The sequence below is a fragment of the Ischnura elegans genome, assembly GCF_921293095.1.
Source record: "Ischnura elegans chromosome 13 unlocalized genomic scaffold, ioIscEleg1.1 SUPER_13_unloc_1, whole genome shotgun sequence".
NCBI lineage: Eukaryota > Metazoa > Arthropoda > Insecta > Odonata > Coenagrionidae > Ischnura > Ischnura elegans.
In genome coordinates, this window is record NW_025791657.1 from 1054068 (window position 1) to 1065604 (window position 11537).

General features: G+C 37.5%; 1 protein-coding gene across 1 annotated transcript; it reads left to right on the forward strand.

The window, feature by feature from the left end:
• Positions 1 to 747: 747 nt before the first annotated feature.
• LOC124172281 (zinc finger protein 599-like) lies at positions 748 to 10565 on the forward strand. Its single transcript, XM_046551698.1, has 2 exons — positions 748 to 860; positions 9614 to 10565. Exon 2 carries the CDS (start codon positions 9810 to 9812, stop codon positions 10521 to 10523), a length of 714 nt encoding a protein of 237 aa, XP_046407654.1. The 5' UTR covers positions 748 to 860; positions 9614 to 9809; the 3' UTR covers positions 10524 to 10565.
• Positions 10566 to 11537: the final 972 nt, after the last annotated feature.

Below are 11537 nucleotides of genomic sequence, written 5' to 3' on the forward strand. Positions count from 1 at the left end.
ATTGGTCCAAATATAAACAATATTCATGTGGTAGAGATAGTAGATATGTCGCTTTGCTACGTTCCAAATTGGAATATATTGTTAACTGGTCACTTTATTATAATATCGACTCAATCCGGCTTGAACGTGTCCAAAATAAATTACTCAAATTAAATAATTACGGTTTAGGAATCTCACTGTCTGATTAAAACACTTCATATATTCTTTCCCTAGTCAATTTGAAAACTCTTGCACGACAAAGGATCCACCAGGAAAGGCCTATTCCTCTATAAAATTATCAATTAACATTTAGATTGTTCCTATCTCCTTTATTAGTAAATTTTAAAGGACCCCGTCATAGCGTCAAATCGTCACCAGGCCTCTGAACGTTTTTGTTATAGCGCCAGGCGTCTCTGAGTGTACCACGAACGAAGCGCTCCTAGCGGTCAAAGTAGACCCAAGATCAGTTTCCTTCTGGGTGCCGCGGCGACGTGGTGTTGAGCCTAGCGACGCTATCGATGGTCGATTTCTTCCTGAGCGGGCGCTTGCAGGAACATTGTTATCCAGGAGAATAATAATTCTCTGTTTTGTGTGCTTTGTGAGATATTGTCTCATAATTAAACATTCATATTGATGCCGGACATTCTATTACTCGAGGTTAGTTTTTGTTTGTAAGAAAGTTAGTGGTTACGCTAATTGTTAACATGTTTTTGTTGGCCTTTAACGAAAGACTTCCGTTTATTTACTTATTTGCTATATAAGTTTTGAGTTGGTGCTGGATCCACTGATGCCTGTCATAATTTGAGGAAATTAAACGTAATCTTGTATTCTAATGCCGTAGCACGGAATTAGTATTGGTGTATATAATCCATATTTTTACGGTGAGTAATGAGCATTTGCTATATTGTCTTTGTGATGATAGGTCTTTTAAAATACACAATTTCATATTAGAACCTCATAGTAACATCATGCGTATAGTTTCTCTTTAACTAAGATTATTTTCTTGGTGTGAATAGCTAGTCTACATGTTTGAGTATTCTGTATACATTTCTGTGTTGTTCTCTTGATATTTTGATTATGTTTTCTAAATGTTCGCTGGTATTTAAATCATGCTACCAACCATGAATCTTTTGTGTTTTTATTGAACGTATATGCACTGAAGCTGCATGATTACTTAGTGCTCTTGAAAATCCTCTTCAAGTGTTGATAAATGCTCTCTTTCATTGCCATCATGAAGCACCTATTTCAATTTTTTCTTGAAGCTAATTTTAGCACTGAGTTTTGGGGGATTATCATGACATATCCTTCGAAGATTCTTTATTGTGTTGTTCTTCTGAATTTACTTTTTGAGTGTTGATAAAGTTGTAATTTGCATTTCTTCAGAAAGTTTTTAGTGGTGACCATTGAGGAATGTTCATATTTTTTAAATTGCCTAATGGTTTTGTGCTTGTGAAAATACTTTTCAATTGTCATATATACTATAGTTGTTCCCTTTTATGGTCACCATGAAGAGCTTATTCCCATTTGTTGATAATTTTTTGTAAGTGCTCACCATTGAGTGATGCTCATGGCATTTCCTTTGAAGCCCCCTGATTAATTTGTACTTTGAACATTTTTTTCGAGTGATGTCAGGCCCTTTTTTATATGCAATTTGCCTATATCCATCTGTTTATAATGCTTCTTCTAGTGCTGAGTATTGGTGAATGCTCTTAACATTCTGTTAAAGCTGTCTGATCAATTTGTGCCTGTGAGATTGCTTAAGCCATGCTTATTTCACTGTCTCTTGAATGGCAATCAAGTACTACCTATTTCCAATTAATAATAATGCTAAGTTCCAAAAACTGTGCTGTTCTAAAGACATTTCATTTTAGGCCCTCTGTTTGTTTTGTGCTTCTCACCATGTTTTTCTAGTGCTGATAGATGTTCTCTTTTATTGAAATCATGTACTATTTATTTCCATTACTTCATAACACTTCTTTCAACGTTGAGTTTTGGGGGATTATCGTGACAATCTCTTTGAAGCTCCCTGATTATTTTGTGCACGTGATTATCCTTATGACTTCAAATATACTCTCTCTATTTGCCCTAATGAATTGATTATATTCATTTGATCTGATTGTTACTTTTAGTGCTGTCGTTGGGGGATGTTCATGGCATATGTTTTGTCTTAAAATTGTTAAAATATCTGTCTCACTATATTCTGTAATATGGCTCCTCCGACAACAATTAAATCATCATTATAAAAAATAAACAAGCAACAACCAATGCCCTGCACACACATTTTAAATTTAGCTTCTAACACTTCCCCTTGACAAGCAATGGTTTATCATCAGTCTAAACACTTTTTTCTCTTTTTAAACATACAATATTACACTTAACATTTTTTGATTATGGCAATCCAAGGTTTTGTTTAATTCCAATGTCTTTGGTCCTGAGAGAGATTTAGTTGACATTTCTGCTACATTTCCACTTGATATCACATATTTTTAATCAATGACACCACCATTTACCTTCTATCTAATTGCACGAAACCTAACGTCTTTATGTTTAGTTTGCTAAGATAAAATTTTGTTTTTGGACACACACATTGTGCCTTGGTTGTCAACCAAAATATTGATTGGTAATGTCCCAATTTTTTCTTGATTAAGTTCCAAATAAAAATTGTTTCAACCACAACACCTCCTTAACTGCTTCATATAGTGCTCTATACTCAGCGTCAACTGTGGAACTTGCCATCACTCACTGCTTTTTGCTTTGCCCAACAATTGGTTTACCTGCAAGAAGAATCACAAAGCCACTTAGGCCTCTTCTGTCTCTTGCATCGTTCGCCCAGTCAGCATCCGAATAAACCACAAAAGGCTCCTGTTTTCTGAAATATATCGAAGTTAAATTTGCTGTTCCAACAAGATATCTAAGTACATGTTTTACATTCGTCCAATAACTTTTCAAAGGAGAAATACATTTTTGACCTAATTTACATACTGTCAATGCTAGGTCTGGTCTGGTACAATTTGATAGGTATAGTAGGCTCCCAATTGCTCTTTGATATAAATGCTTATCAAAAGCCTCATCATTTTGTATATTTTTTAGCTCACCTCCCACTAGCAATGGAGCAGAACAGCTCTTGGAATTGTCCATTGGAAACCCTTTCAAAATTTTCTCCATATAATTCATTTGACCGATTTGGACAACATTTTTCCTTTCCTTGGAAATACTCATTGATAAAATACCATTGGGATGACCTAAATCCTTAAAATGTAGCAACTTACCCAATGATTTCTTGAACCCTTTAATCTTATTTTCTTCCCCAATTACCAATAAATCCTCTACATGCATACCAATTATGAGGTTTTCAGATGAATAGCACATGGTTCAGTCATACATTCTTTCAATGACATGCCCTTTAACAATCCATCGATATATGTATTCCATTCCCTTTCTGACTGATATAGTTCATATAAGCTTTTTTTCAATTTGTACACAAAATGTTTTGAACACTTCCCCCATCCAGGAATCCCTCAGTCTGTTCGACATAAACTTCATCGCAGATGGGGTTTTTAAGGTAAGCACTATTGACGTCTGGATGATTTATATGTCATTTGTTTTCCACAGCTAATACAATTAGTATCCTTTCTGATTTCTTCTTTAAAACAGAACTAGTTATCTCATCAAAATCCACACCAGGTATCTGAGAAAAACCTTGGGCAACATTTCTGGCTTTAAATTTTACTACTTTACCATTTCCTTCGTATTTTAGCTGAATCTCTGAAGCAGGGCTAAGGTATGCCAAAATTGGTTTTAATGTTTCTATGAAGAAGTGAGATAGTCCTAGTGGGTTAACCAAGCCTCGAATAGCTATAGGTCTAATAAAATGCCCCATTGTTAGGTCAGGTACTTACGTGAAGTACCTAGGTTTTATTTTTGCTTCCATGAAGGAGATATATGCCTAGAATGTTATATTAGCCTCCATCATTAACACGTTGGGGACTGGGTATTTAATTCCAATCTCATCGGGTAGGTCCGGGCATTTAAATGAGCTTTAACCTAAATGACACTTACATGAAAACCCTCATAAAAATGTTTACTTTTCAACGTATGTTAATAAAATTTGAAGCGTTTTTCTTACCAGAGGTGTTTGTATTTACAACTAGTTTTTGTATGATATTAGGTGAAACATGCTCCTTTTGTGCAGGGGAACCTTGCAGAATCCACAGATGTACCGAGTTTCCTTCCTAAGTTTATTAGCAGAACATACTCGACATATACGCGATGGATATGTCTTCTCTCCGTGCCCCACTATCATCTCTAGAGTGTGTTTCACCATTCCCTCTGCTATCCTTGCCGGGCTATCCACGATGCGCTCGCTGAGTTGGCCTTTCTATCTCGCCCTCTTTGTCATCATCGTGGGAAGACGCACTTCTTCCCTCCTCACATTTAGCCCAGCCCTAGGCTACTTCCAAAACAACTTTTTTGAAGGTCAAACGGGTAGAAGTGCTCAATGTTTTGTAAACTACAAAAGAATTAAATAGGGCACAGTTGATCAACCACAACACCATTTTTTGTCCACTTCATAGTTTTTCTTAGTACTGAAAAGTAAGCCAAGTTCATATAAGCTTTATCAACTCCTCCCATGCGCTTATTGTACTCCAAAATACAAATCTGTTTTTTGTGTATCTGTCCCGTCCATCTGTTTTGCTTTCCTTCGCCCATATTCGAGTTTCGGAGTGTGGAAATCATCCTCACCACCCTCTTGTCCTTCCACGCAAGCAGCAGAACTTCCCCCGTGTACAGAATGTGTAGTCACCTTTCTTCATATTTTTTATTTCATGCCTAAATTCAGCGGGAAGTTTCTGTTTGCACGGATGGTTCCACAAGCTCGAGTTCTTTTCGCTAGAAGATTTTCAGCTATTTGTACGCTATTGTAATAATTATCTTGGAACACATGATGCCAACCTTTTCCCTACCGTACACGTATATATACGTGTGGACGTTTCCTGACCCGGGAGACCACGGGCGTATATGTACGTGTGAGATTTTCCCGGTCAAGAAAAAAAAACCGTATATATACGTTTTCTAGCTCTCCCCCTTTCAGGACGGTCGGGGGTTTAGGTCGCCATTGTCTCGGGACCCAACGCTTTGGGGTTTAGGATTAACCCTCCGAATCCGGGAGCAGGTACCCGGGCCCTTCGTCTTTTATAACCCCTCTCTGCGGTAAGGGACAGCGGTCATACAATTGTTTATAGAGTCAAATTTCGAAATAAATATTTGTTCATTTCTCAAGAAATATAAACTAAGAATTGAATTGTTTGTCTTTTGAGCAGTGTTTACAATTTTTAAACGAAATTCTACGACAAATATTAACTTATATCTCGAGTTATGTATAAACATCAACATGGAAATTGTTGCTGCGTTAAATGCTTTGATAATGGCCTTAGAACTTCGTTTAAAATTTGACAATGCTCAGATAAAAATGAGGAATTATATTCTATGTCTGTAATTTACGTGCAAGCAACAATTATCCATTTGCTAAATACATATAAGCAATACATAAGTTGACCGCGAACCAATGCCGCGGGTATGGTCGTAAACCCGGAAAGGAGGGAGCACAACTACTCTCGGAGTCCGCGATAATGCGGAGTCCCACCGTGGAGGGGTCGAAAAAGGTTCAGCGAGACCCTTCTTAACGAATGCACTCCAAAAATGCTCCGTACCATGAGAAAGAAGAGTCTCTTGGGGCTCGGTACAGCAGTCAAGCTAAGACGAAAACTCCGCGGTCTCGAAAGGGTTAACTCTCACACACCATTCTCACCAGTACATAATCACTTCACCGATTTCCCTGGATTGCATGTTCTAAATCTCAATCTTCCCCTCCAAGGTATTACTCATTTGTCCAGGGAGAGATCACATTTAGGCATACAGACAGTTTTTAAAATTTCTAAGAAATATGATAGTATTGGTCTAATTTTATGTAGCCTATTGGATGATTTTGAATTTGATTTGTTTTCACTGAAATGCCTAGAATTCCAAATTTGTTCAAATCTGTTCCTGCTGAGAAAAATACTAAAAATGGGTGTATTGATAAATTCATCAGTGCTCCAATATTCCTTGAATTGAATATTTCCTGACTTTCCCCATCAAAATTATAATTGCTAAGAAAACTTTCATCTCTCTCACCATTATATTTTTCCACTTGCCAGTTTTCTGTGAAGACTTGTATCTGCCTTTGTTCTGTATTCGATACAAATTGGTCTCTTTACACATAATTTCAAGAAGATCATCCCACAAAAAACATTTTTGCCACTTTTAACTCACATTCACAATTATCAGGATTATTATTGACGATTCCTGCCACTCCCTGAAAATCTTCCAAACTTCTTGGAAGGTCAATTTTATTCCATGTTACGGAGGTGTCTTTCACTAAGCTACCATTGCTATCACTTGCATCCCAGTCACTATCATCAGTGTAAGCTAACTGTGCAGCTTTTCTTTTAGGTCGTCTTCCACCAATATCAAAACCAATGTCACTATTTGAGCTCTCACACTCGTCTACACTATCATCTGGCATGTCTGATTATGCATCAACACAAAGTTCTTCGTATGTATCCTTCTCCATCAATCCGCAAGCACCACCACTAGTTAACGCCATTACTAAAGACGGGGTCTTATTGTTTTTGGAGTAATTTTTCAGTTGGTAAGGTACACAGGAATTATTGCTAAAAATTAATTAAATATACGTAGGCTACATATGCATGCACTTTCATAGGGTAAACGTACACCAATTTTCATCCAAGGAATTGATTCCTCACTAACGTGACTTCAGATCTCTAACGAAGAGAGTAAACCACACGAGAACGTCCCAAAGGAGACTAATATGCATTATTAGCAAAGGGAAACATTAGAGACTAACAAATATAAGCGTTGTGGCCATCTGGTCCTTTTCTATCAAGGACCAAAAGATAGGGTCCCACTGAAATGACCCTCATTGTCCTTACCCTTCAAGACTCGTTGATGTGTTTACATGGAGTGCTGAAGATAGGATGTCTTGTGAGAATCCAGACCATGGCGCGTGAGAAGGAAAGCTGAATTCACTCTCAGGTGAAATATACATTATTCACTTGGCTGCATACATTATAATGTATGGCACAAAGTAGGCGATGAAAGAATTACCGACAATAGATTTTGTTAGAGCCATATGAAAGGATCTAAGAAATCCAACCAAAATTATTCCTGATAATCTAAAATACAATAATTCGTAATTTCAGAATATTGTAGAATTTAGAGAGTTGCTGTTACAGAAAAATGAATGTTTATTCAAGTTTTTTTCACACGTTACGGCTAAGTGACATTTTGTTCCTATACATTAGTAATCTCTAAAAGTGGATTACGTTCATTGAAATAATATTGATAAATTTATAATTTGAATGGTATAAGCCTAATCTATGTCAATAAAAACACATTCTGAAATTCAACTGAAGCAAATGCTAGTATAAGTAACTAATGTTAAAAGAAGGAGAATAAGTTTTATTATCATATGTGAAGACACGGAAATCTCCGTGGCCGGTCTTCAGCATTCAGCGCGCAAAACATGGAGATCTCAGTGACCGGTCCGCAAAATGTTAAGAGTTTTGGCTTAATTTAGCATTCTAAGGTTAGGTCTCTGAAATGGGTTTTAATATTTACATGGAGGACTAAGGTATGCATGGTAGATTTTCCATGCGTTGGGTAACAATAAGTGTGACTTTTTCATGTGAAATATATACATTAATTAGAGTATTTGTTTACATGAAGGGCTGAGATATGCCTGACAGTTATCTCTGCCTCGATTATGATGTATTCAACGGTGTTCGGCGAGATGTTGTGGAACATAATGATACAATGGTAAATGAAGAGCAAACTTAGTGCATGTCCACAGTAATTACTGTGGACATGCACTAAGTTTGCTCTTCATTTGCTCGATTATGATGATTTTTGACCACAGCTTGCATTATAACATTAGGTACTTCTGTCAATTTGGTATTTATATTCATATGATATACTGAGGTATGCCTGAACGTTACCCCTGCCAACAATATGATGCTTTCTGTTTTAATATTGCATCGTGTAATGTAAACATGTTAATTATGTTTTCATGCTTATGAGCATGACTGTGTAATGTCTAAAGGTTATCCCTTCTTTCAATATCATTTGATTTTTACTACATTTGGCATTTTTAGTGTAGGTATATCAAGTAGTACAAGGTTTCATCATAGGTGTCAGGTAGTTTTTAATGTTCACATGGATTACTGATGTAGACCTGTGGGCTATCTCTGCTTCCAATGTTATGAATGTTGACTTCGTTCTACATTCTAATATTATGTACTAACTTATGCTTGCTTTTTAGTTAAACATAACGACTTGTAATTTTGAATTTAATTATATACCTACACCCAGAACCTGGCATGTTAGAACACTGTCTGACATTACCTTCGAAATGGACAATGCTTGTCGTCAAGTGAAAATTTAGCTGTGACTGTTTATAAATAAAAATGTATTGATTTGTATAAACTAGATATCTTCTAAGAAAGAGAGACTTATGGAGCCAAGAGCCACAGTTAGTCATGTGCCTCACTCTTCTGGAGTATGGTGGTTATAGTTCCTTCTCTGCTCACTAGGTAGAATCTTTGCCACAGTAGTTTAAATGTTATTTTCTTTAAGTCACCATAATGATTCCCAAGTTCCTATTCTGTGGTAGTACCGTGTGCAGAGTAAACCAGAGTAAATTATTAATGGGAGGACTGGGTGATCACCACTGACGAAAATAATCCCAGATAAAATAGCCTTGTGTATCTAGAAAAGGATAGTTTCATTGAGAATGTTAGGATATCATATTCCTGCAACAGGAATCATATACTGCTTGCTGAGTTGAGTATTTCAGAATCCTTTCTACAGTTTCCAAAACAATTCACTTGTCTAAAAGACTTGCTAGCCCCTGCATTGGCTCAGAAGGAACTTCAGAATAATGACAGCATGGTTTATTTTGTTGTAGTCTCTACAATTGATTATTTTATTGTCACCTTTTGAAATGACAAGTGACTTTTTTTTAATCCTGTACTCTTTCAAATCTGTAATAAACATCCACGTAATACAGCAAAAGAAAAGTGTATTTGCTCACCTTTATCTCACAAGAATGATAGAAACTCAAAACTTCATAGGTCCCACAGGTTATGGTTTGTTTCCCTTTAAGTAGCTTAATTTTAAGTGCTAGATTGTATGTCCATCCTATGACTCACTCCTTTTATTCAATCCAGATCTTTATTTCTTGAATAGTTGATAGTGTGTGCTCCTTTTCCTCATCCATTACCCCTTTCCTCTTTTGTACTTACACCATTTATTAATTCCTATTCCTGATCTTATTTCTAATTCTGGTTACCTAACTTGATACAGGTTACGCTTTATGGTATCTTGTTACATTAGATTAGCATTTAACTCACAATTTACTTCTAAACGAGCATATATTAAAAGGGGCGGACCATCTTGAATCTTTGAAGCAAGTTTTTGCTTTCTATAAAATTGCTTTGGTTATCAACCAAAGTGCTTTAAGAAGTTAGATCACCATTACTTTCTGTTGTGGTTAAAATATTAAATTTTTTTCTAGGGCTCCCAGCTGGTGGAAGGAAGATTAGGGAACCATCTAAGTGGTGACTGTATTCTTTCCTCAGCCTCACTGACATTCGTTGAATCTGAGAGTGGACCATCCGATACAGGGGAATGATGGAAAATGATGAATGAAGACTTGGAAAAATGTGGAACTGTTCTTGCTGATAAGTTAACATCTTGCTCAATTCCTGGCGATGGACAAACAAGCATCCATCATCAGTGGAGGCAGAGACACAAGGTCTGTTGGGAGGGGTGGAAGTGGTTGTGACGCACCAATTATCCCTAATGTCCTTAGGATGATTAGAATAAGTAAAAAGAGGTGTTGCACAGAGGCAGTCACGGGGGACACAGATGAGTTTAGCAATTGCAAGGCTAAAAATCCTCTTAGTGGTCAACGATCAAACACAAATTCATATAATTGCTACCACTGTAACGGTGGATACAGCAGCAAAAGGGAGCTCATCAAACACCTTGACACTCATTTTGGTGCCAGCAATTTGGACGTTGATGCTGAGTCATCCAATGTGCTAGATATAAAAGATGCAGATAGTAAAAGACAAGAGCTGAGGCGAAAAGGAAATGGGCCTATAAAGGAAATATCCGGAGGGACTCAGGAGAAAGGAAAGGGTAGAAAAGGGAGAAAATTTGCAGTGGGAACTGACCCATGTGTAGAAAGTGTCTCCTCAAATTCCTCCCCTTGGGTTAGAGACATCAAAAAGGGAAAGTGTTCAAGTGCAAGAGAGAGGCCTTTTACATGTAGTGTGTGTAATAAGTGTTTCACTAAATCTTCTACTCTCAACAATCACATGCGTGTACACACAGGGGAGAAGAATTATTCCTGTGGTGTCTGCAATAAGTCATTCTCTCTGAGGGGCACCCTCACCAGACACAAGCGTACACACACATGAGAGAAACCTTATACATGCAGCACCTGCAATAAGTCTTTCTCTCTGAGTTCTGACCTCACCAGACACATGTGTACCCACACAGGAGAGAGGTCTTATTCATGTAAAATATGCTGTAAATCATTCAGTCGCAGTGATTCCCTTACCGAGCATATCCGTATTCACACTGGGGATAAGCCTTATACATGTAGTGTATGCAATAGGTCTTTCTCTTACAGGAGCAACCTCAAAGAGCATATGGCTACACACACTGGGGATAAGCCGTATTCCTGTAGTGTGTGCTATAAGTGTTTCACTAAATCTTCTACTCTCAACGATCACATGAGTGTACACACAGGGGAGAAGAATTATTCCTGTAGTGTCTGCAATAAGTCATTCTCTCAGAGTAGCAACCTCACCAAACACAAGCGTACACACACAGGAGAGAAACCTTATACATGCAGCACCTGCAATAAGTCTTTCTCTCTGAGTTCTGACCTCACCAGACACATGTGTACCCACACAGGAGAGAGGTCTTATTCATGTAAAATATGCTGTAAATCATTCAGTCGCAGTGATGTCCTTACCAAGCACATGCATATACACACGGGGGATAAGCCATATTCCTGTAGTGTCTGCAGTAAGTCTTTCTCTCATAGGAGCAACCTCAACAGGCATATGGGTACACACAAGAGAGAGGCCTGATTCATGTAAAAATGCTGTAAATCATTCAGTCGTAGTGATCACCTTACCGAGCATATGCGTATACACCCAGGAGATAAACCTTATTCCTGCAGTGTCTTTGCAGGCAATCCTTCACTCAGGGAAGCACCTTCTACAACCATATGTTTACGCACACAGGAGAAAAAACTTTTTCATGTAGAATACACTGTAAATCATTCGGTCATAATTATAACCTTACCAAGCACATGCGTATACACACACACACACGGAAGAAACACTATTTCTGCAGTGTCTGCAGGAAGTCCTTCACGCATACTAGTGTCCTTAAAAGCCATATGCACATGCACACAGGAG